The sequence below is a fragment of the Aspergillus versicolor genome (genome assembly GCF_001890125.1).
Source record: "Aspergillus versicolor CBS 583.65 unplaced genomic scaffold ASPVEscaffold_1, whole genome shotgun sequence".
NCBI lineage: Eukaryota > Fungi > Ascomycota > Eurotiomycetes > Eurotiales > Aspergillaceae > Aspergillus > Aspergillus versicolor.
Genome location: NW_024467524.1, coordinates 896139 through 921289, shown reverse-complemented (window position 1 = coordinate 921289; position 25151 = coordinate 896139). Strand labels below are relative to the sequence as shown.

The 25151-nt window shown below is 50.8% G+C and overlaps 8 protein-coding genes across 8 annotated transcripts; 2 read left to right on the top strand and 6 right to left on the bottom strand.

Moving 5' to 3' along the window:
* Positions 1–80: 80 nt before the first annotated feature.
* On the bottom strand, positions 81–1425 carry ASPVEDRAFT_122265 (mitochondrial 37S ribosomal protein uS5m; the record flags this gene model as incomplete). The annotated part of the gene is made up of 2 exons (XM_040805969.1): positions 81–352; positions 405–1425. The coding sequence occupies 2 exons, from the start codon at positions 1423–1425 to the stop codon at positions 81–83; spliced, it is 1293 nt and encodes a 430-aa protein (XP_040661876.1).
* A 398-nt stretch (positions 1426–1823) lies between these two features.
* On the top strand, positions 1824–3455 carry ASPVEDRAFT_67064 (tRNA (uracil(54)-C(5))-methyltransferase; the record flags this gene model as incomplete). Its single annotated transcript, XM_040815923.1, has 1 exon — positions 1824–3455. One exon carries the CDS (start codon positions 1824–1826, stop codon positions 3453–3455), a length of 1632 nt encoding a protein of 543 aa, XP_040661875.1.
* A 180-nt stretch (positions 3456–3635) lies between these two features.
* On the bottom strand, positions 3636–5188 carry ASPVEDRAFT_122758 (actin-related protein 3; the record flags this gene model as incomplete). Its single annotated transcript, XM_040806018.1, has 4 exons — positions 3636–4532; positions 4579–4973; positions 5050–5072; positions 5154–5188. The coding sequence occupies 4 exons, from the start codon at positions 5186–5188 to the stop codon at positions 3636–3638; spliced, it is 1350 nt and encodes a 449-aa protein (XP_040661874.1).
* A 926-nt stretch (positions 5189–6114) lies between these two features.
* On the top strand, positions 6115–7889 carry ASPVEDRAFT_119001 (threonine aspartase 1; the record flags this gene model as incomplete). The annotated part of the gene is made up of 6 exons (XM_040805658.1): positions 6115–6221; positions 6286–6485; positions 6537–6881; positions 6939–7544; positions 7605–7714; positions 7773–7889. 6 exons carry the CDS (start codon positions 6115–6117, stop codon positions 7887–7889), a joined length of 1485 nt encoding a protein of 494 aa, XP_040661873.1.
* Positions 7890–8685: 796 nt separating this feature from the next.
* ASPVEDRAFT_121314 (TFIIH/NER complex subunit TFB4) lies at positions 8686–9899 on the bottom strand (the record flags this gene model as incomplete). Its single annotated transcript, XM_040805873.1, has 2 exons — positions 8686–9776; positions 9854–9899. 2 exons carry the CDS (start codon positions 9897–9899, stop codon positions 8686–8688), a joined length of 1137 nt encoding a protein of 378 aa, XP_040661872.1.
* Positions 9900–10426: 527 nt separating this feature from the next.
* On the bottom strand, positions 10427–14188 carry ASPVEDRAFT_97580 (glycerophosphocholine phosphodiesterase; the record flags this gene model as incomplete). The annotated part of the gene is made up of 4 exons (XM_040818784.1): positions 10427–10642; positions 10700–11100; positions 11158–13989; positions 14053–14188. Coding segments are annotated over 4 exons (3585 nt in total), but the record flags the coding sequence as incomplete, so codon positions are not given.
* A 2596-nt stretch (positions 14189–16784) lies between these two features.
* ASPVEDRAFT_122939 (UNC45-central domain-containing protein) lies at positions 16785–19398 on the bottom strand (the record flags this gene model as incomplete). The annotated part of the gene is made up of 2 exons (XM_040806033.1): positions 16785–19202; positions 19318–19398. 2 exons carry the CDS (start codon positions 19396–19398, stop codon positions 16785–16787), a joined length of 2499 nt encoding a protein of 832 aa, XP_040661870.1.
* Positions 19399–21048: 1650 nt separating this feature from the next.
* On the bottom strand, positions 21049–23809 carry ASPVEDRAFT_122605 (protein arginine N-methyltransferase; the record flags this gene model as incomplete). Its single annotated transcript, XM_040806002.1, has 4 exons — positions 21049–21369; positions 21453–22954; positions 23019–23643; positions 23702–23809. 4 exons carry the CDS (start codon positions 23807–23809, stop codon positions 21049–21051), a joined length of 2556 nt encoding a protein of 851 aa, XP_040661869.1.
* Between the last annotated feature and the right edge of the window lie 1342 nt (positions 23810–25151).

The window sequence follows — 25151 nt, the reverse complement described above, 5'->3', positions numbered from 1 at the left end:
TGGTAAAGGAAAATATTATATACATCGTCAGAATGCAACCAGAAGTCTGGCAACAGGACAATGTGCCATAATCGTACAGTCTAGTTCGCGCGTCGTCGTCGATCCCCTTCCTCCCTTTGCCCTCCTTCCTCTTTCGTGTCTCTTCCAGAATAGTATACCTTGCGAACATCTACCAGCTTCTTTCCTCGGGCGCGCGCGATCTCCTCTGGGTCGCGCTGGCTCATCAAGGCGTTGTAGGCGGCCTTCACGGTGTTCATGTGGTTTCGAGATCGTTCGACACGAGCAGCAATGTCGCTGATGCCGGCTGCGCGGCACATTTCGTAGATCAGACTTTGGCAGCGAAGACCGAAACCTGGACACTGTCAACTATACCCTTGTGTAGAACGGAACATTTGGAAGCTTACCAGGAGGGCGGCTCATCAGTTTCAACTCCACAGCACCCGACTTGCCTTTGACGTCGCCAAAGATCGTGCGGTTCTCATACCGAGGAATAGGCTTCATGTTTCTGATCGCACGGAACCTCGCCTGCACGATCGCATCTCCCATTTCCTGTGACTTGCCCTCGCCGATACCGAGGAGACCATTTTCATTGCCAGCAATAGACAGGACATACTGGCTGCGCACCTTACCAAGACGGGTCTGGTTTGTGACAAACTTCTTGACGAGAGATCGCTCCCTGATTTTCGAGAGCGTCTGCTGGGTGTGTCCGGTAGCCTTCATGAGCATCTTCAAAGCATCACTTGGCTCTTCGTCTACCTTGGAAAGGCTGGCACCCTCAACCTCATAGTATGGGGGAGGGTTTTTCATTTTCCCATCCAAGTTTTCTCCATGCTGAAACAGATCCGGCACAAGTGAACTATTCGGGTTCAACTCGTTTTCCTCCTTCCCAACTGTCACGCGGTTCGTCTCGGCGAATCGCACCCAGTCAGACACTGAAACGTTTTCTGGAGTCTCGGAGAAGAACTTTGCAAAGTCGTCGACGAAGTCGTCTTCGGTCTTCAGTCTCGCATTGTAGTCACTATTGCTCTCGGGGGCGCGGACGTGTTTATCAAGACCGGGCTCGATCACAGAGAAATCATCAAGATACGAGAGCTTCATAGGATCTTTGCGGATTCGGAACTGTTCAGCCAAGTCTTTCGGGTCAATGGCCGCCTCGCCGGCTTCAACCGCGGCGAGCTGCTCGGGGGTGTAGTGCTCCTTTAGCCATGCTTTCTCCTCCTCTGTGTAAGGCTTAAAATGGTCTGGCGTCAACTCATCGCGGATCTGTTTCAATGTCTTGCCTTCAACCTCAATTGGAGGCTTTGGGCCCTTGTCTTGAAGTTGTATCGCCGACAACTGGAACTGGCGACGGGGCACGCGAGGGCCGGGGGCGGCGGCGCGTGAAAAGCTGCAAAACAGACATCTGGCTGGCCGCGCGATACTCATGATGACGGATAGGCTCTTTGGCCCGTTCAGGCCGCGGGGAGCAGAAGGACGTGTGAGGGAGGGTGGAGTGTGGACGACGGGGGTGAATCGGAAGATGGTGGAGGACAACTTTTGAGGCCGGCAGAAAGAGAGAAATTCTCAGCCGCCGGCCTGGCCAATCAGCGCCCACCCTTTTCTGCTTTGGATCTTTTCTTCCATGGCATGGCCAGTTCGACTTTCTTTTCTTCCTCTGACTCTGCTGTTTTCTCGAATTTACATTTATGTTTCGCCTTCCGAGGTTGTCCGTTTGTCGCCAGTTGAAATACTGCCCTCCAAAACCCTCAGCGACTCGGTTACTCCCTGTCGCAAATTCAATCTCGATTTCTTTACAGCAACGGAATGCGCATCGCTCATCCATAATGCCTGGACCAAATAAGAACTTTCGCCATGGCCCCAAGCGGCAAAGGAGGACCGAACCTAAGCGGAAGGAAAAGTCGAACGAATTTGACGAGGTTTTGCAGCTCGATATTGACAAACTTCTGAAGAAGAACAAGCCTGAGGTCGACAGCGCCGCCGACGCTCCTACTCCGCCGCCGTCCACTCTTCCAGAACTTTTTACGGAGATTGAGGTGACTGTCGAGGAGATATCTTCTACAGGTGATGGGTTGGCACTATCAGAAAACAAGGATCATGTCTACATCGTTCCTTTCACAGTTCCAGGCGACAAGGCTCTTGTCAAAGTAGTGCGGCACGTCAAACAACTATCTTACAGCGTGACGGACTTTCTCAAGATTATCGAGCCTGGATCACAACGACGAGACGATGCGATTGGGTGCAAATACTTTGGCAAATGCTCTGGCTGCCAGCTTCAGATGCTGTCGTATGAGGATCAGCTGGCCCATAAGAAACGCATCGTCGAGAAGGCATACGCCAACTTCTCCGGCCTCATCCCGGACCTTATTCCTGCCATTGGAGATACATTCCCATCGCCTCAGCAATATGGATATAGAACCAAACTCACGCCGCACTTTCCTGCACCCATAGGTGGAAGAAACAAGGATATTCCGGAGTCTGAACTTCAAGTGCCACCCATCGGCTTCACTTACAAAAATCAACGGCGGCATTTAGATATCGAGGACTGCCCATTAGGCACGGACATAATCCGACAAGGATACAAGAGCGAGAGAAAGAGGGTAGCGGAAAATCTGTCCAAGTACAAGAAGGGCGCAACCATTCTCCTCCGCGAGACCTCCAGTCGCACTCCAAAGGAGGTCTCGGCAGACGCCAATGACAACTCCGACTCCAAACCAACAGTCCCAATCACCTACGAGAACAAGAACAAACCCGAGCAAGAATCTGGCGATGTCATCACCATCGACCGCCCAACCTACACTGAAGAAAAACGGTGTGTAACAGACCAAAACGCAACCTCAGTCGAGTACATCGACGACTACCTCTTCACCAACAAAGCCGGCGCCTTCTTCCAAAACAACAACTCCATCCTCTCCGGCTTCACAGAATACATCCGCCAACAATCCCTTGCGCCTAAGACTGACACCTCCACCGCCGCCAAAACCTCCAGCCCCATAAAATACCTCCTAGACGCCTACTCCGGCTCCGGCCTCTTCACCATAACCCTCTCCCCGCTCTTCAAATCCAGCCTCGGTGTCGACGTAGCGGGCGACTCCATCATCTCTGCGCGCGACAATGCACGTGCAAATTCGCTACCCAACACCGGCTTCGCCGCCGCCGACGCCGCAACCCTGTTTAAGGACGTTCCTTACCCGGCTGACCAGACGTTACTTGTTATTGATCCCCCGCGGAAGGGATGTAGCGAGGACTTCTTGCAGCAGTTGTTGACGTATGGCCCGCGGCGCGTGGTATACGTTAGTTGCAACGTGCATACGCAGGCAAGAGACGTGGCTGTTATGGTTCAGGGAGATCAGAAGAAGGGGCTGAGATATGATATTGAAAGTATTCGCGGATTTGACTTTTTCCCGCAGACGGGCCATGTGGAGGGTGTGGCTGTTTTGAATAAGGTTGCTATATAGGATGTTGGTGTGATATGAGATTGCTGTACCGGCGGCATGAACTAAGCTGCGACTTGCTCGCTCGAGGCGTTCTGGTATAAAAGTCTTATTTCAAAGCGTACGTGCTCGGGACGAGGATTTTATTTGCATAAATACTATAGACAAGATAATTCGCGAAGAACAACTAGAAAAAAAAAAGAACTAAGTACCGGGGCCACCAAGGAGAGCGAACCTCCGGACAATGCTAGGGCCAATTTCATCGTATTCTGCCTTAGTGTGGCAGTAGCTGCGGAATTCGGGAGTCTGACCCAGCAGACTGCCTCCAAACCACGGACCATGTCTCTGTCTTTTATGTGTCACGACGGCAACGTCTAAACCACCACTTCGTGCTCCTCCGCTTCGGGCTTCCGATGCACGAAGACGCGCGTCGACCAGGTGTCTAATATCACGTTGCAAGCGACGGCCAAAGTCTTTGTAGAGGGTAGAACCTCCAGATAACACAATATTCTTGTACAGTCCCCTTCGGACGTCGATTGGCGAAGACTGAATAACACCATCCACAACATTGGGTAGGGGAGTCAGGAAGTCGGAGGAGTAGATTTCGGGGTTGAAGAAGATCTCAGGAGCAAGGAACCGTTCATATCCGACATCAATGCTAACGCTACGCCCGTTGGGCGCAGTGACAGTATGCTTTAGGAAACGGTCCGGTTCACGATCGTAACGAGCAAACTCCTTGACGATATCTGGCGACACGTAACAATATTCCTCCTTCACCTTCTCGGCAGTCTTCAGGCTGCTATCCGGCTCGCCTCGGTCACGCAGCAAGCTTTGTACGAAGTAGGTAATGTCTCGACCGGCAATGGGAATACTCTTGATAGAAGATCCGATGACGTAGCCTTCTGCGACGGGAATAACGTGGGTGACACCATCACCCGAATCAATCACTGTTCCGGTGAGAGATCTATCGGTCACCTTAGAGGAAGTCCAAGAAGCTGCCAGGGCGAGCACAGCTTGGACGGCAATGTATAGACCAGCGCAGTTGAAAGACTCGAACATAATTTCGGCAGTATTTTCGCGGTTCTCCGGGGGGTTGAGCGGCTGATAACGAAGGAATAATTAGCAAGTCTGTACATGGCGCACTGACTGACCACGATAGGAAGCATTGTAGAGCCCCGGGACTTACAGGTTCGGTAAGGAGGAAGTAGTGATCCTCGGGCTCGACGCGGAGGTATTTGAAGATTGAGTTCGACCAGAATCGCTCCATTTGATCCCAATTTTCGATCTGTCCATGGCGAATGGGGTAGTTGATTCCATACCCAGGACCACTAGCAGCTGACAGAGCTTCGTCACCGATGAAAAAGTCCAGATCTTCTGTGCCACGCTTCGCGGACAAATGTCCACCTGCACCTCCACCGGAAGCTAAGAAGGATGGCTTGTTCGCAACAGCAGGCCGGGCACCGGCCCCGGCGCTTCCAGCACCAGCCTTTGTAGCAATTGCAGTGGGAAAGACGAATGAGGGCGAGTCGTTTCCGGCGAAACCTGCAGGCTGTCAGCTCCTTCGGATCACTTAGTGCGGGGAGTCTGCTGGGATGGAGCAGTAGCTGAACGCATTTACCTAGTTTTGAGTAACCAGTTCCGCTAAAGAATGAGGGCGTGATGTTAGCTACATATTCCTGTCCCATTTAATTTCTCAAAACATTGAAATCCGATATAACATACTTGTCCATGACAACGGCCGGGGTTTGGGGGGCCATGGCGGATGGGCTGGGGTGCACGCACACACACCCGCTGTCAACCAATTAACAAATGAGATAGGCGTTCAGTAGGCCTGGGTGAAAAGGCAGGCCCAGGAATTAGGTCGGTAGAAAGGAAATAAGAAACGCCAAAAAGACGGGGTCGAGCAGCTAGGAGGGGGCTCAGCCTGGAGGTATGGAGGTGGTGGGCAGGCAGGCAGATTAGAGAAGGCGGTGGGCCCAATACGTAATGGAACTGCCACGTGATCCAACGATAGTCAGCCACAGCCACAGCCACGGACAACAACTGTGGCTGGAGCGTCAACCGACTATACAACAAAACGTGTGTGGATTCTTCATACAACGGCGACAATTGTATATGAGCACCACGAAATGAGTCCAGCATAATCCCATCTGTTAGACATCTTGGGGATATCACAGTCTGGCTAAAAATGCTGAGTGCGCTCCTTTTCAAAACGGGCAACTGCCTTGTGAACTGAGCAGAGGAAGGCACTCGCAGTTGGTACTTCAACTCTTATATCATTCTCTAACTGCCTCGGAACCATTCCTTTGGCCCCTCATAAGCCGTGTCCCATTCATTATTAGCATTTTTTAGCTGTATTCTTCTCACCCTTTGGTTTATCTTTACACAGATCCTAAGATACCTCAGTACTCTGGTCAACCAAACCAAAAAAACTGTGCAGCAGCTTTGTTCAACTGTACCTTGCTAGCCTATTTTTACTCTCCTAAGTCTCCCCAGTGTTTATAACTGTACTGAGGGCGTTCTTTGAGCTAAACGCAACCCTACTTGCTGTGCGCATAAAATTACGCTACGTGATTAGTCGCCAGTTGTGCAATGCTTCAGTAGCAGCCTGGATCCTCCCATTCTGTTCTCCCAACCTCTCGCAAATCTTCCACCATTCGCCCAGCGAACTATCCAGGCCATCATGAATCGACCAAAGAGAGGAAAGCATATTTCTGCCATCTTCATCCACGCCGGGGCTGGTTATCACCGGCGCGATTTCGAAAAACCCCACATGAGAGTATGTGAGAGGTAAGTCCTTCCTATGGCCTGCTCAGGAGGAGTGGCCCCGATAGTGGTCGCTAATTCAAAATAGCGCAGCCAAGATTGCCATGAGTGTTCTTCGTAACGGTGGCTCGGCTGTCGATGCTGTTGAAGTCGCCATCATGTACCTTGAGGATGCAGAGATTACCAACGCCGGATACGGTAGTAACACCACGATCGAGGGCACTGTGGAGTGCGATGCCACGGTAGTTGACCACCTCGGACGCAGCGGGGCTGTCGGCGCCGTAGCGCGTGAGTATTTCTCTTTCGATTTCATGTTTCATCACTAACCTGGCCAACTAGAGGTGAAGAACCCCATCTCACTGGCCCGTACGATCCTCGATGCATCGAAGGAACATTTGACCTTACATAGAGTTCCTCCAAACTTCCTCGTGGGACCGGGAGCCACAGACTACGCGTACGAGCAAGGATTAGTGGTTCTTCCTCATGATGGCCTTGTATCAAGCCCGGCAAGACACAGGTGGATGCAGTGGCAGAGAGAACTCAAAGAGGCGGATGTTCGGAAACGAGCCAAATCACAAGGCTCAAATGAGATTGACAATACCTATTATCGCCGCCCTGTCAGGGGCTATTCAGCTCACCTTCCCATGAGCCCTTCCAGCACGCAATCAGCATCAACACCTACGAGTTTCCATGTGGGCATACATAGTATTGGCACGGGCAATCCAGACAGTGGGAATGCAGATACACGAAACAGCGGCATCCCAACTCAAACGGGCACTCAGTTTCCACCTTCCAATGAAATGAAATCCAAGAGCGATCATTCGAGTGGTGGTATATCCCCCACGCTAATACAATCATCCGCGAACCCCTTCAAGAGATCCTTTCTTCAACCCAATCCACTCAGGGCCACTACCCAAGCTGGCGTTCTCATGGATGTCGATGAGCCTTCGCTTTCATCCCACGGCCGGGACGGTTCTCTGCCTGACTTGTTCGGTTTTACGGAGGATCGTGTAAGCGATACCGTGGGCGCCATCGCTGTAGATAGCTATGGTCACATTGCAGCCGGTTCTTCTTCTGGGGGGATCGGAATGAAACATAAAGGTAGAATTGGTCCCGCAGCACTGAACGGGATCGGTACCAGTGTCATCCCTGTCGACCCTAATGACCCCGAAAAGACATGTGTAGCGAGTGTTACATCTGGCACAGGGGAGCATATTGCTACCACCTTAGCCGCACACACCTGTGCTTCTCGGGTCTACTACACCCAGCGGAAGCGCCCAGATGGTACCTTTGAGGAGGTGACTGAAGACGAGGCCATGGGGGCAATGATTGCAACGGACTATATGGGTAAGCGTATATACCCCTTGAGATACGATTCGAGAAGGTATTAACAGCTGTATTTGCTAGGCCATCCTGGAGTGAAAGCCAGCCCTTGTGAGGGTTCTGTGGGGATTATGACGGTCAAGCAGACAATAGATGGAATATACTTATACTTTGCGCACAACACAGATTCCTTCGTGAGTACTGGAATACCTTCCTTTCTACGGTCAATTGCTAATGGGATGGTTGCTTTAGGTGCTCGCCAATATGAGCAGCGAGGACAAGAAGCCGTCTTCTGTTATGTCTCGCAGCAACGGACACGGGAGTATTGCGCAGGGCGGGAAGGCCTTCCGAATGAAACGGTCCTCATGATGTTATGGACACCATTTTTTGATGCTTTCAGTGCATTCAGACCCTAGATCGTAGAGACATCACGAACTTGTGCCGCTTCTTTGTCCGAAACTGCTATCTATGACCAAATCGGTCTCACAGCTAGATCTGTCTTGCAGGTCTGTCTTGAGGTAATACGCCTCCTAGGACTCGTATTACGCACTTGTGCAATGCTTTAGTGCAGAGGCGTATCATAGTTTCTTTACTTTGCGCTTCTTTGAATAGGCTTCCCTAGGACATGCTGGTCTGCGTTTACGCTTCTTGTGTATTCTAGGCCAAACTATTTATATTGTTCACTTGGTTCAATTCATTGGAATAGGTATTTCCAGTAGCTCTACATAGCATTCGCTCAGCATGTGATGTAATCCTAAAAGTGCACTTTATTTATTAAAAAAAATCGTTGGATGTCCCAGAACTGGAGGGCTTATATTCTGTGATTCACGTCCCTCCAATAGCGCACGAAAACCTAAATGTATCCCGGATCATATCCTTATCCCGGGATCTTTCGTATGCAAGTGTGCATTTCCCTAAAAGATATTTCTGAGGGTGCCCTGCAACGAACGCGGATATGTGTCACGAAGGATGGGGTTGCTGTTTCTCCGTCCTCGTTAAGTAGATTCTAGCCCAATCTAGTATGCGCGATATCTGAATCCAAATTGTGTTCATGACTGAGAGTACCAAGCATGCATGTCACCGGAGGCCTTTGGTTTTGAATTTACAACCCATTAAACATTAAATATGGGTAAGTGAAATTGTATGAGAAGTTCAGAGACCATCATCACGGACCCGGGGTAGGCGTCGGTGTGGGTGTAGCAGAGACACCATTCGGGCGAACCTTCTTCTTCTTTTTCTTCCTGGCCACAACAGCCGGTTTGGCGCCGTAGTCACCGGTGTCTAGATGCGTGCCGCAGGTCAGGCAGTCGCCGTTTTCCGGTGGTTCACAGAAGATACTCAGGCAGATGGAGCAGACGAATCCGATATCCACAACGCGGCGGTGGCAGAAGCAGGCGGCGCGGAAGTCGACGTCGACGCGGGTTGGGAGGACAAGGTGCTTCCGGGAGCGCTGATCCGGGAGAAAGGCCATCATTAGGTATTGGAGGAGGCCGCGGGGTTCAGAGAGGGGCATGTAGATTCCCTTTGTTGCGTCGGAAGCTTGTTGGAGGAAGACAGCGTCGCCGCTGAGTTTGCATACGTCGATTGGGATGTGGAGGCGTTGGCACGCAAAGATGCTGTTCATGATGGGGATATATTGGTGTGCGGAGCCGGTCGCACTACTTACGGAGATTATGAGGATACGGGACTGCAGACTTTCTGCGCCGCTGTCGTTCGTTGCCGTTGAGCGCCGCGTGGTGGATGGGTCGCCGGAGTGGGTTAGCGAAGATGTGTCGCCGCCGTGGGCTTCGGCCCATGCGATTGTTCGTCGGTTGATGTGGGTGAGAGCCAGTGTTAATGCGCCTGCCATCATCGTTGAAGTGTTGCTTTCCACATCTGCCCGGCTCGTTGAGTCCATCAGGTGTTTCAAGTTAGACGTGACTTGTTCCTCCACTATCCTGAACGGGCGGTATTTGTTAACTTGTTTGCCGCTGTTGTTGTCGTTGCTGTTGCCGTCGGCAGTCATCGTAACATCGCCGTCAGCATCTTCCTGTGATGTTAAAGATGCCGAGGGGTATAGCCATGCGGCTTTATGACTATGTGAAGCGACAACGGCAACCTCGTTCGCATAGTTACAGGCAAGGTGGGCATTGAGAAAGACGAGAATATTCGCGACGGCGGTTGAAAATGGGAGATTGTTCTTTTCGTCCTTCTCGAGGAGCGCCCAGGCGTGTGGGTTTGTGTCGATGACGACCGTTAAGAGGGACGGTGCAGGGTCTATCAGGAAATTCATCATTAGCTCTAATTGCTGCTTGAGGTATAGGCTAAGAAAATAAAAGAAAAGATTGTCTTACCATGTGCACTCGTCTCATAGTGCTCAGTCGCGTCGACGGCGTTCATGCTTGTAAACCAAATGCCTCAATGCGAGAAGGTTTTGGTACTGTTCCAGGAATTGAGACGGTGAGGGAAATCGCGTATACCAAGAAAGGCCGCAGCGACAGGTCTATCTTTCACTTGAAAGAGTCGAGCATCATGACCAACCAGCTGAATCTCCCTCGCATAGGCAGATTCTGAGCTTTGCCGTCTATAAAGTTCCGTTGAGCTGCACGAAAGAAACCCACCAGGGCAAGATTGTCAAGCTTAGAAGATTGATGAAAGCCTAGACCGGTTTATGCCAGAAGCTCCGACTTGACCTCAAAAAAAGTGGCATGCATGCACGTGACACCGAAGTGGGTCAGCTTCTATACAAAAGGTACTTTAAGTATCTTTACAAGAGTCATATTTATATAAAAACAGACTAGTTTATTCATACTTCATAAACTAAGCTGAGCCCAATATCTAGAGTCGGGTAGCTATCTAAATGGCGCTCTTGTCTTCGACATCTAAATCCATCTAGCATGATGAGATATCCATTTCAATCAAAGAATAGCCTCCGGCTTGACATGGAGATGATCATCTTTCTGCTCCGTCTGGCTCAGAACCGGGATCTTGTAAGCCTCTTTGAGAGACGCAGTGGTCGGCTCGCTGAGCGGGCTGGCATGCGGGGTGAGACCAGGTGTAGAGCCATCGCGTTCCGTTAGACCTTTCCGAATGGCAAGGACGGAATCGGCGATAACCGCGTCAATTCCCTCGGCAGCTTGGAGCTACAAAGTATAAGGTTAGATTCATACAACTGATAAAGGGGGTTCTCGATATCTTACCTTGACTTTATACGGATCGTTGTTGGAAGTACCGTAAGAAACACAAACAAGACCAGATTCTTTGACCACGCGGATAAGGCGCGGGCAGAGAACAAGGCACTCTGCCTGTGTCACCACGCCGAGCAGGTTCCATCGGGAGGCAAAGCGAATCGCCTCCTGCAGACTACTGGCTCGGATATCACCAATGGGGCTGGAGCCGGAATCGGTCAGGAAAAGGACAGGAATAGATGGCTGCTTGAAGGCCAACAGCAGGCAAATATCGGGATTGAAGCTGGAGAGGATCATGTTGCGTCCCTGACCCATTTCATAAGCCTGCGTGAGGACAATATCCACGAAGGAATTCAATTCCACGGCATATGTATCCATCTCTTCTTCCTCAAGTTCATAGAGCATAGGGTATTCTGGACTTTGGTTAGCGTTTTGGTCCACCAGACGTTTTAATCAACAGATAAACTTACTCAACTCCATATTAAACCCAACATTCTGAGGTAGCAACTTGAACAACTCTTCCAACGTGGCAAACGGAGCCTGGATAGAGTTGCCTCGACTATTGCCTTTGAATCCCTTCTTCTTGAAGTCACGCGTGTGCTTGATCTTTTCGTTCAGCTCCAGGAGGTCACTTTCTGTGCCACCAACAGACATCGATCGGTGGCGGGGAGGGGGGTTGCTCGGTTCCCGTCCGTCGCTAGCAGCCATTTTCGGGGATGTTGGCGCTCGAGACGCAGGTGTTTTAGTTGAGCCTCGCTCTCCCAGTTGAAGGAATTGCTCCAGCGTAAGGGCATGTACAGGGGCGTCAATTCCTGTTTCGCTGACAAGGAAATCATGGTAGATAACAGGAACGTGGTCCTTCGTGAGCTGAATATCGAATTCGACATATGAAGCGCCCAAGTTGGCGGCTGCGATGAAAGACTGGATGGTATTTTCGCCCAGCTGCAATGAATTTCGGCTATCGAAATTCTTACCCAAACCACGGTGGCCGATGATCATTGTTTCCGAAGTCATACTCCTCCAGTATGTCTGCTCCCTGTTGACGGTCATGTTTGGGTTTTTGAATGGCGTGATGATAAGGAAGTTGAATGTAATAGATCCAATCACATCCAGTGTATTGGCCGCCACGATGGGAACAGTAGAGTCGCCTTGGAGGTTGATTCGGTGAGATCCAACCGTCGGCTTCACGCTGGAGAGCAGGGCAACACCACGTCCCACGATCTTGTCTTTTGAGCCTGCATAGGTCGGAACAAGGTCAAAGAGGAGCCTAACTTTGCTAGGGTCCGCCGAATGGAACACAATTGGTTCTGTCGCAACGTTGTCTTGTACAGGGAGATCAATGATCTCGGGTTCCCCATGTGCGCCGTTGGCAGAGACCACAATAGACAGAGCAGTATCCAGCTGAGTCGCGTGTGCGTTTTCCACAGGAATACGATCAAGATTCACAGCTTCCACGTGCTTTCGGATGTCCATCGTTCCCAGACTGACCAAAATCATGGCCTCATCGGTGAGATACCGATGTCCAAATGACTTAACAGGCTCAGAATACCGTGAAGAAGTACTCCCGGCAGAACTGCCGTTGGACTTCTTCTCCAAAAGAGATGATTGCGATTGAGACGACGGAGCAGATGTAGTAGAGGGAACAACTAAGACAGGCTCTGCCTCGGAGAGCTCAGGTGCAGGAGTGACTTTCGCAAGGCATCTGGCGATTTCGAGATGACCACGAAGGGCTGCATGTTCCTTTGCCGTCCAGCCGGATGAATCCACTCGCTCGAGATCAGCACCAGCTTCAATCAGAGCCTCAACGACACTCAGCGAGCCGTCAACACTGGCTACAAAAAGTGGAGTCCACGAGTATGTGTGCTCTGCAAGCTCAGTGTCTGCTTTTTGATCATCGTTTCCCTTGAGCAGAATACGAGCACACTTGTCATGACCGAAGCGGGCCGCGACATGCAACGCGGTTTCACCCTGTTGGTCTTGGTAGTTGATCTCAACTCCAGCATCAACCAACAGCTGAACGATATCAATGAAGTTGGCTTTGGCGGCCAGTGCTAGAACCGCGCTTGACCTTGAGACATGCTTGCGAACTATCGATTTGTCTGGGGCTTGCCCTTTCCAATTCTCTGCTTTTAAAAGCGTTTGGGTAGTTAAAGGGTGGCCGCCGACGACACTGAGATGAAGCGGCGCCCAGCCATCATTATCTTGCCAAAGCGGGGCATCGATTCCTTCGCCAACATCGAATACGTCCCAGGCCTGCAAATGTTCGATAATCACTTCACAAACAACCCTAAACCCATACTGCGCAGCATAGTGTAATGGGGTGCGTCCAGACATGTCTCTAGAAAGCAGGGACTGGCGTTGATCCGGACGAAGATTATCTAGCAGATGTTCGAGAACAGAGACCGCGGGATCAGACCTGTCCAGATGCTGGGGCTGGTTCGCTTCTTTCACCACTGGGCGGGGAGGCTGCAGGGTCGGAAGTGCGGCGGGAGTGATATAATTCGAGGTATCCAGAGGGAAGTCCAACACCATTGAGGCAGACTGTTCTGAATCAGCGGTAGTCTGAGCACGACCAATCGCAATCACCAAGCGATGGATGCAGTTGCGCTTGTTGATATCGTCGTCTTCCTCAAGGGAGTCCAAACGGCCAAGGACAGCAGAAATGCATGCTTTGGAGCGATAATAAATCGACCGCTGGAGAAGATTACGAAGAACCTTTTGGAAGACTTTGTCGCCCGCTTCATCCGCGGCCGTTTTCAGATCCTCTAACAACTCCAATAGAACATGGGTATCATCTTTGCGCAATGCTTCATCGATAGTAAGAAGCATGTTCGCAGGGAGGTTCAAATTGGGGCGAGAGGGGCCTCTTTTCAATGAAAGAGTAGAATGCGTCGAGCTGGCATCGTCGAAGGTCTTCTGGTCACCCAGAGCAGACAGCCAGTCATTAATCTTTTTCAACGCTTCGGAAACACGAGTGTTGGAGGCGAATGGCAATGGTTCTACCTTTGTCTCAAGGTATTTCTGCTTCGCCTGCGCTCCAACCTTTTTATCAAGCTTCTTGGTGATCTTGTTGAACCCGCGACGGTTGACCTCGCCATACCATTGCAACTTGCGGAATTGTCCACGCAACTCAAGCAATGCGGCCAAAAGGTCTTCCACGTCCTCCGAGTCCAAATGGCTCCCATCCAAGGGCTGTGAATAGCGGTCTGATAGTAGCTTCAGGCGACGCGAGAAGTCGGCATACTTCTTGTTGTAAAAGTGATCAACGTCCTCAAGGTTTCGGTCGAGGGAGTAGAAGAAGCCTAGAGGGGAGTGTTAGGAGGGCCGCTGAGCGGACCAAAACGCGCAATAATCAGATGGCTCACCGGCAAGATCTGCCTCGTGACCCGCCTTCACACGTTCCGCCAGGGATTTGATGAGCTTCTTCAACGACTTGTACCGGATGTAGGAGGAGCTCCATTCCGGCACCACATTTCGGGGCAAATTGCGCCCAAACTTCATATTTGCTGGAGTATCTCAAACCCTGCAAGTAAATCCAAACAAGCCGCACAGATATCAAATTGCGACAATTTCTTCGTTTAGGAAAGGGGAGGGAAAGAAAGAGAGTGCCTTTTCCAAAGCTTCCAGTCGACAGTTGAGCTTCCTTAGGCGCAACCACTAGTTCAAACAAAGGAAAACGCGACGGAGATTTAGATGAAGGAGGATTGGCGGATAGAAGAAAGAGAAGGGAGGGAGAACTTTGGAAACAAGGACGCCATGTGTCAGTTTTCAGGAAAGACCAGTGCGAATCTTGTATATCGGGGGGTGGAAAACCTGAAGCCGCCTCCGCTGAATTTGTAGAGACGGGATCCTCGGAGAAGACAGGAAGAGGTTGTGCAAGGCGGGAAAAAAAATAGCGGCTAGTAACGATTAACGATAGTCAACACGTGGAGAACCAGTAAAACGATGAAAGTGAGAGTAGCAGGCCAAAAAAAAAAGATGCGGTCAGGGCACGAAACGAGAGGATCCGATCAACGGGGGTGGACGGTGGAGCGGAGAGGCACAGAGGGCCACATCGCCGACAAGTAATCTGAGCTCTGGCGGGCACTGGGTGCCATGAGTGGCAATGAAGCCGGAAGGCCAGTCGGCGCCGGGGAGTGACCGCAGCGACAGGTTCGACCACACCGTGGGCTTGGGGTGGTGGGATCCATGGGTGGTTGCGGAGCGACAGATCCCGCTGTCTGGGCGAACCGATCGTGGGCGTGACCGTCCGACCAACGCTGATTTGCCATGTGCTTCGACTGGAACCAGAAACTCTCTCCGTCCACAGGACATGCAAAGCAAGGGAGATGCAAGGTACAGCAGATCAAGAAACGAAAAGAAAGACCTTGAAGCTATACGTACCTTAACCAGCGACCCGGGTCCCACTACGGTACTAGTACAGAGCACGCACCTACACTCCGGATGAGTTGAGCTTCGGAACCATTTCGAAAGATAGATATGATCAGCGACTTGGGAGACGAGAGAGATTGATGAAGAAGAATCGTCTTGATAGCTGACTTTATATTCTCTATACTCCCCAGACCGCTCGGCGTACTTTCTGTTCTCCGCACGCCTTGTCCCAACCGCGAGTCAACCGGGAGCTGAGCTAAGATCCATCAGTGATCAGACGTGGGGTAGCTGCTCACCTCGCCCTCCAATCTTCCTCACCATTGAGCATCTAGCCATGCAGCAGAACTTCATTTCTGACGTCGGCGCAACTCTGCTTCCCTTTCTGTCTTGTTCACGCGCCCAAATCACCCTATTCCAGCCGACCGCCGACAGGAATCCAGGATGGACCCCCGCGGCCAGGTGGGGCAAGATATCCAGCCCTGCAGTCGTTCCAAGCCCACAGATGCAGGCTGTAAGGGAGAGCGGGTGAATGTTCTCTTCTTTTCGAACACTTTCAGTAATTATGTATATTCCGTAAACGCAAAGATGTTAAATGCATCTGGCACTAAAATCTAATTTGAGGGATTCGAGGATAGGACAATCGGGACAGCATGTATATATAATACTAGCTAACCTAAGACTGTAAATATACGAGTCGTAATGAATCATTTTAGTTCCTGAATCATTATTATCCGAATTATGTTCCGATACTTGATCGGCTTCATAGACACGGACCAATTATAACTCTCGACATTGATGCACAAGCCCTACCTACTTGCCGCTGGTAAGCGTGTTGTTGCATATGGATACCTCTAATTAGACATCCACAACGCTCCAGGGGAAGCTTTCCCTCAAGTAGATACAATCACTCGCCAGCGCAGTCACAGGACTTGATTCCTGGAACCCCTTTGCCGACTGCCCCTGGTAGACAGTAAGGTGTGCCCAACAGCACAGCGCGGTTGGTGGGTACCACAGCCAGTGCTTTAGGGGTTCAATCGTCTTTCGGCTGAGAGGATTCACTAACAGATCGACTATTGGTATGTGGTGGGTATAATTGTACGTACATAAGGACCTTGCTATGACTTCATACTAGTTTGCATTGATATACACTGTAGCTTGCACTAGGAGCGTCGGTGTTATCTGTAAGATTTGTCTAGGCTTGGGACTAAGTATAGATAGTCTATCTTGGCAATTGAACCGAAAAAGAACAGCAACGAGACCGTGACGACATTATTCATTCTCATTCCATAACCTAATATCGCGTGATATCAAAGATAAGCAATGGCCTTGGTCGGGGCTGGTCACATGAATCCAAAGCGGGACCGAGTCGTCTTGTGCATTCTGTTCCAGGGCTACAGGCGCCGCTCTATGCAATTTGACCATCAAGGGAAGCAGTGACATTATAAGGATTTCACGTGAAGCCACCAGGAAAAGCAAGGAAAAGAAATCGAAAAGCTCAAGAACACCGGATAGCAAACCCCTGTCAGAAGCGCCCGCAAGAAACAACAATCATTAACCAACGCTGTATCCCCAAATACAACTTGAAAGAGAAAAGAATAAATTCAAGAAGAAAAGAGAGGAAGCGATGAAAGAAATTTACGAGGAAAAGGCGTCTATGCATGAAAAAAAAGTACTGGCTTTCATCAAATCATCAAAACAAACCCCTGTCGAGTTGCCCCGCCGTTGATTATCCCACCAAAGGCTTGAGCGCTTCGACACCAAGTTGGAGTACGAGTTGGTTGCGCGTCTTCTTCAGCATATTGGTTAGGACTTCAACGCCTCCACTTTGCTTCACGGCCTCGATCGCCCGGCATCCGATATCGCCAGAGGCGGCACAAGTCAGATTGCGGACGCACGTAACACCGCGGTGAACGAGACCATCGTCTGCTTCCTGGCAAAGGTTGAGCAGGAGTTGGACCCCGCGCGGCCGGTCTAGTATTCCGGCAATGACGGGATCGAACTCTGTCAACATAGCCAACGCGCCCCCGGCGGCGCGTTGTGTCGTAAGGTCGTCCGTGTCCGTAAGCGCGAGCAAGATGTGTAAACGCTGTCCAGCTCGCTTGGTGCCATCGGCCATTTTTATAATCCCAGACTCGCATGTCATTAAGTTACAAACCAGCTCGCAAGCAGCCCGTTGAATAAGAGAATTCTTAGAAAGCAACAAGTCTTCCACTTGCGGCCAGGCGTTGCGAACGATGGCCTCTGCTGCTGCTGCATCAGGATGAGTGGCCAGATTTGTGAGCGCAAGGAGACTTTCGAAGACTGGTAGCATATCTAGTGGTTGCTCAGCTGTCGCGCTAGTAGCCTCCGGGGGAGCAATGAGAGCAATCAAGGGTCGAATGGCCGAAGTAACATGTGGAAATCCCGACAATGGGAAGACATGGGAAGGGTTGACAGAAATAAGAATTCGCGCAAGAGCATGCGACGAATTCAGGATGTTGGTGTTGGTTGCACTGGAGCTAGTTGAGAGACCGAGTAATAGTTTGGCCGCGCCTTGTTGTGCCAGAGTCCCTCGCGACTTGGGATTCCGTGACAGTGACAGTAGGATGCGACCGATAAGTTCGTGATTTGAGGACGTGGTATTCCTGCCGCATGCCACTAGAAGCGGAACTACGCCTGCGTCGATAACAGCGGCACAGCGAGCCATGACATGCTTGTCATCTTCAAGGACATTCGGGCCATTCTTAACCGCACCGGCATTAGCCTCGGCATAGGATTTGAGTTGAGAGATTTTCTTCTGTTCTTCAGACAGGTTTGGGAGAAACTGCGTAAGATTCAAAATAATCATCAGACCTCCATAGAGGACCGATGTGTCGTTAGACTTGTCCTGCAAGATTTTGATCAGGCCTTGTAGGAAGCCCGAGTCACCGGCGAGCTGTTCCTTGACTTCCGGCTTGATGGAGGAATAGGCCAAACCCTCGATCGCATTCGAGATATGCTCAGCCTCAGGTCTAGACATTATTCCCTTGAACCGGTCAACAAGCTCAGAAACATGGCTGTCATCGTCCTGAGACTTGCCATTTGAAGCCTTACCATTGTTTTCCTTTGGAGAAGCCCGCAATTTTGCCAGAATAACAGCAGCTAACTCCGAGTTCTGGTCGGTCCCGTTGCTAAGTATGTGAGAAAGCCAGTTAGAGAGGTTTTTTGAGATCGCCTCTCGACTCGTGCTGCTAATGCAAGCAGCGTTAAGCAACTCCAGAAGTGTTATTTCCATTCTGCGGCTCTTCGAATCTCTACCAGTTAAAGGTTTCAGAGCATCTATGCAGACATCCGAAAGAAAAAGACCGGCCGCAACTTGCGGCGCAACAGGGAATACCGCAGCTATCGCGGAACAGGCAACGATAAGATCATCAATGCGGTTTTTGCTTAACTTGGTGAAGATGATCTTCGACAATTGCTTTTCTCCGGCGTCTTTGGAGGCTTCAAGGTATTTGACAGTCGCCAAAGTAGCTTGGCTTCTCCACTCAAGCGGTAGTCGGTGGTCCAACGAACTGACAACCACATCAAGGCTCTCGTCGTCCATTAGGTCTCGCAGCTGACTAGCCTCAATAGCAAGTAAACGAGCGATGCCCTTGAGGGAGCGCCCGTCCAGATCATGACCAGATTCCATAAGTTTGGCAATAAAGAGCTGGAACAGCTCCCGCTCACAATGAAGGCGGGCATCCTCTGAGGGCCAAACCGAGTGATCCAAAACAACGGTGTCTAAGCACACTGCGGCTCCATCGCCCCGGTCGTAAAGATCATCGAAAAAAGTGGTGACGGAGACTTGAAGCTGGCTGGAAAAATATTGACGCACACTGGCATTTTGGCGAACAAGCCCGGAAATAATATCGTCTTGGGCGGAGGACAGCGCCTGTGCTTGGTATGAAAGTAGGAGTTTTGCACACTCCAGCCCTACACTCTCTGGCGGAACAAGACCGTCAGTCCGGAGATACCGGGCGGCATCTTTCGCCGCCTTTTCGTCTCTCTGTGTCGCATAGCGGCGACAGAGATCGAGCAGGTGGTGGCCATTGCCTTCTTCTTGTTGGACCTTTACTAAGGCATCTTTGACAGTTGCATTGTCGGGCGCGAGCGTGAGCGCTTCTCGGAGATTTCGTACAGCAGCCTAGATTACATCACGAAGCGCGTTAGCCACTGCGCACGGGTAATACCAAGGGGAGGCAGCAAACAGCCAGTCGAACCACATTCAGCTGGGATATGAAGATAAATTAGTTCCATACCTCATGATGCCCCGAATCTCTCAACTCAACAGCCTCTCGCGAAAGGTGTACGGCGCGTTCCTCGCCTGTGGCGTGGACCATTTCAGCTCTGACTCAGAAACTTTTCGTTTGAGGGCGAAGCGCGAAAATAATGAAGATATGGTCGGCTAAAATACCGGGAGGTACGTCGGATCGAAATTGAGGTAGAATGGGCGAATGCTGTCCAGGAAAACTGGCAGGATCTCGTTGTAGAGGGGTGGAAGTGAATAGTCGCGGAGGGGTGAAAGAAGATAGATAAACTAGCCCACGCACTCCGAAACGGTTGAGAGATAAAGAAAGACAACAGTCATGGAGAGTAAGAAAGAAATCTCGCCTTCAAAGCCGCAAGTAAGCTGACCTGCGAGGAGGTAAGGAGTGCGAGTGAACGAGGTGATGATTATTATTGGGAGGGAGACTGAGAGATGCGCAGAAGCTGTCCGTCCGTCCAGGACCGCAACTTTTTTTTTTCTCTCCCGCCGTCACCCAAATCTATGGATCGCGACAGGTTGACCCAGATCTCGTCTTCCACGACAGGGCGTCAATGAGCAAACATCTCCGGTTTATACCCCGGTCTAGAGTCCTCCGTCTAGCATGTAGATGAGTGGCAAGAGTGAAGAAGATTGGCAGCACTTTGAATGCATCTGTGAAGATCAACTGTGCCCTGTGCACGGGTCTTCCGCCGACCCCCCGTAAAGTCCGTATACCGGCACTTCCTGCTCTCAGTCTCAGCAGCATTCGGCCTTCCCATCAGATAATCTCGGGGCCATCGAATCACGCGCAATCCCCCGCCGGCCAGCTAGTTCCTTCTCCAGTAAGAACGCTACTTGATATCAACAATTATGCTATCCCATTATGATGGGGAATTCGACGAGTCTCCGATAACGAAGCCCCTCGGGAGCCCCCAAACCAACCACAGCTTCCCCCCATAACACGTTGCTTTTCCCGTGGTGTGGGCTGAAGTCACCTCCCAAAAGAGCCAACTTCCAAGCCATTCTATTGTTTCATGCCCAGAGGCTCGTGTCGCACTATCCCGCCTCGTTCTTGCGTCCTTCAGCTTCGATGATCTGCAAAGTCCCATTTCTGTAATCCCTCCACCGATGGAGCCCTGGAGCTCTCCCAGCATTCACCCCGCCGGGTCGGAGTATGCATTTCCTCATCCGTAGTACCTATAAATCATTTTGGTCGACGACTGTCTAGATACTCGGACTTTCCAGATTATACGCGGAATGGCATCCGACTGGAGGCCTTTTTTTATCATCTCATTCTAAGGTCGTGCAACCTCAACATTACGGACAACCCGTGGACGTTTCGGTTATACTCTTTAAGTCTACGGAGTACGAGAGGCTGCACTCCGTGCAGTGTACTCCAGAGTACGACAGCTTGGGAGCAACAGGAGGGAACGTGGGATGAGTCTGCACGTGCATGGGTCTGATGTCAAACTCTGTATGACATTTCTTTTCCCCTCGCTCTTGACGCTCTGAAAGCAGGAGGATCCTCATAATAACTGTTCAAGAAACGAAGGCCGCCAAGTCCGTCTTATCAGTTCGGATATCACAAACTTGCTTGGCCTTTCCAATTGCTTTGCCAAGAGCCTGCCCAGAAATTGCTGCCACCACGAAATTCCCCCGCGAATACGAATCCAGGCAGCCTCACACACTAACAGCCACTATTCTGCCTCTCCGGATTCCGGAACGAGTTAAAGCAGATCTTGAGCTACATAAGACATCCATCCTTAATGCTTGAGTGTAGATCACTAATCCCCACCCTCACTCGCCTTGGGCCGCGTGCTCTCCTCTGCGACGCCTTGCTGTATATATCCGCATTGGCATCTTTGTAGCCAGCGCTATCTGCGCCTGGCGAAATAGCTCTGGCTCCACTCATCACCGGGGCGATGCGCTCTGATGCAGATGCTGACTCGGGGGCACCCTCGATAGCGAAAACTTCTACCATCCACTCGTACCACACCTTTCGGTCGTCGGTCTGTCTGTACATTGTGACGACAATTTCGCCGTTGTCTGGTACGCCAAGCGGCGTCTAGGTGATTGTTAGCATATCTAGTCCTCTTTTGTCACACCCCAGTATCTTCAAGGGGGTTGCCGGGAAAGCAAGGTTTTTACCTTCAGCGGAAAGTATATTGGGAACCAACTGATCATATTGGCACTCTTGTTTTCCATGGTAACTGGGTTGGTTGACAGTTCTACACCGGGATATAGAACCGTTTCGAAATAACCCCCGAGGCCGTGACAGACCCCACGGTTTGGAACGGGGAAGGCGAGTCGTGTCTTACGCACATTGTGCGCATTGGAGATCATTGAGGTGGAAGGCGGCTGGGGTGGTATATCTCGGTTAGGATGGGAGAAAGACCACGCAGTCTGGACGAACGGCGTTGTCGTCTCGGACGGAACTGTCGTGACTGAAGATCTGACACTGCTATAGTTGGGATCGGACTGATCTGTAGAAAGGTAATCAATGGCATGTAGCATGACCACATATGGTGTTTCAGGCGCTGCAGGATTCGAGATCGTTTGATTTGTAACATCCGCATGGAGCTTTGGTGCTGAAATTGGCGTGAAATGGGCCGTGTAAGAGGCCGGAATCGAGATACCATGCACTGGATCCAGTAGGTGGTTGACGCCATCTAGACACTCCGGTGAAAGTTCATTGTCGCCAAAGGAACCCAATAGCTCGGATATTACTATGTCAATCTTGGCGTGCACAGACTCGGTGATCTCTTCAGTTGAGGGAGCAGTGGATTTCTTAGCATCTGGGGCATAGAGCAAGTCATCTTCAATGCCGAGAGTCTGCCCGAGAGGTGCTGCTGGCGTAGACGTCTTCTTCTGCACAAGAGGCCCTTTCCACGCACGCATATCAGAGTGGACAAGGGTTACTTTTCCACCCCAAATACTCTCATTATGGCGCTGGAGGAGAACGAATGCGTTTTGGTTCTTTTCTACGACCCAGAGGTCGATTTCAACACCTGACTGGGCGCTAGCCTTGAGTGCCCGAGTCACCAACGGGCCTCTTCCTGCCCCGACCACCGCAACGACCACTCGTCCATCCGGATTAGAAGTGGGTTTCTTTTGTTCCACCCAATCGGTGAGTGCCTTTGCGATTGCACGTTCATACCATTCGTATTTTATAGGGTCTTTCTCGAATACTTCATAAGTGATGCTTTCCAGGTTGACGGTCAACGGCTGTAATGGTGCCTGGAGATAGTCCTGGTAACCAACGCCAAATCTTTCGATAGCGGTTCGGGGAGGTTGACGCTGCTGGAGATTTCTCATATACGATAGATGTGGAGTTTGATCAATGTACTTTTTGTTTGAGGCTGCGGCCTGCGCAAGACTCGGGTATTCGGTGCCAGGAAGATTGAGCACATTCGCCCTGGATGGGTCTGCCTCTAAACCTGGGAGGGATCCCACATCACAAAGCAAGATCCACGGTGCCGTTCGCAGGCGCATAAACCAGGATATCAAAGCCTGGTGTGATTTACCCAGGACTGGATAACCTTTCTGGTTCTTTATGAATGTGTTGGGGTCGATGGTGAACAGGTGGACCGGCTCCGAATGCCACCTAGATTGCACACATATCGGCGGTAGGTGTTTTGGTAGCGGGAGAGCTAAGGAGGCATCTTAGCGACGAGCAACTATAAATAGTAAGATGGTTAGGTAGATCTGTCTTACCTACGAAAAGCCTTGAGTGGTATTTACAGGTTCTTCTAATGGCATCCCAGGCATCCCAAGTACCGAAAAGGTCTATCCTCGGTGGTTCCATCCCGTTGTTATAAAAGAACTCCTCCCTAGCGAAGGGTGCAAGGTGACCCATCTCATCTGATTCGAGATCCTGATTGTCGACCATGTTTAACCAAATATGGAACTGGATGTACGGGCCTAGGTTGATCGCATCATGAATTGCCCGCGCGTAGTATATCACTCCCTCCGAGTGCATTCCATTGTGGTGCAGTTTCGGTCCTGGGACCAAAAGGTAACCAATGCCACAGAAAGCAGCGTAAGCAACCTCAAGCATAAAGACCTGACGGGAGATGTCTGCAATCAACGGATCTGGAGAACACAAATCAATCCAAGAGCTGGTCACTCCCATCAACTGGGACATTGCGTCATTTGGGGTTAAATTTGTATCGGCCGGTCCTAGTTGTGGAACAACTACAGGCCGCACATTCTCTGTGGTCATTAGCGTCCCAGAGCCATCACGAGACAGAGCCCGTATATTTGATAGATGAGAGGAAAGGAGACTGAGAACGCGCGAGTGGAAGTGGGGGGTTGTAATCGGAGTAGTGAGCATGTCATACTATACGTTGAGGGTTAGTAGCTGGAACAAAGGCCAGTGGAGAGGGTTTCCTACATACATTACTTTCATGTGCCAGTTGTACCACCTCCGAAGTAATTGGAACGGTGCGCTTGCTCTCATGCTGTCCGATGCAGAAGCTCGGAACGATTCCTTCCGACGAATCCATGGTAGGTTGTTAGAGGCTGCGTTTGAGGCAATGAGTGATATTTGGGAGCAAATATGGCTGGGAACTCTGGTCTATGACCTGTGGAGAAAGGCTGCTGGCGCTGGTCTCAAGTACTAGTTTGCTTCTTTCAACCGGGAACTATGAAAGCTTCGATTTCATTGGCGTTACCGATAGACGTTGAGAAAAGCTAAGTAGGAGTAAAGCCAGATCCTAGAGAGCCTCCGTCACCGACTGAACAGACAAGCAGGCAGTGGTCCCTAATAAAAAGGTCCAGTCCTATAAATATTTCGGGTCCCTTGTTTTGTTCCTTTAGCGGGGTTGGCAAAACCCCAGGGCGGTGAAGCTTGAAGCGGCAGTTCTGGCGACCGCCGGCCCACTTACCTATCTGAGCCGCCTTTTGTTCCGAAGGCAAACTGCGCAGTGAATTTTTTGGCCGCTTCGACTCGACTATCTCGTCGTGCCCCTACACTCCCCCAACTCGTCATGGTTGATCGACGTTCAGACTCAGAAGACAGATCTCGCGCCAAACGCCAGAAGATGGATAAGTCTGGGGCTGACCCCCGGGATAATCCCTATCTGGCTCATATGTACGCTGATACGTCCTCTAACGGCAACACAAGCTCTGAGGCTGATAACAAGAACTCAGCCTTTGCCAAGCTGCAGCGACATAAAACAACTGCTGCGCTGGCGCAAAAGGTTGAAGATAACGAGTTCAATCCGTTCACCAACCAACCATACTCCAAGAAGTATTTCTCGATCCTAGAAACTCGTCGGGATCTTCCGGTTCATGCACAAAGGTACGTAGTCCTTCCATGTAATTTGATTAGCAAATCGCTAACTTCCGCCGCTCCTCAGAGATGAATTCTTGAAGCTGTACCAAGAATCCCAGATCCTGGTCTTTGTCGGTGAGACCGGATCCGGAAAAACGACACAGATCCCCCAATTCGTCCTGCTCGATGATCTCCCACAAACCCAACGGAAGATGGTCGCCTGCACCCAACCCCGTCGTGTGGCAGCAATGTCAGTGGCTCAGCGTGTTGCTGCAGAGTTGGATGTCACTCTTGGAGAGGAGGTTGGTTACAGCATCCGTTTCGAGGACATGACTAGCTCCAAGACACTGCTCAAGTACATGACGGATGGTATGCTTTTGCGAGAGGCCATGAACGACAATGAGCTTAGTCGCTACAGCACCATTATTCTTGACGAAGCACACGAAAGAACAATGTCGACAGATGTTCTTATGGGGCTTCTCAAAGAAGTGGTGTTGCGCAGGCCCGATCTAAAGATCATCATCATGTCTGCCACACTGGATGCGCAGAAGTTTCAACGTTACTTCAATGAC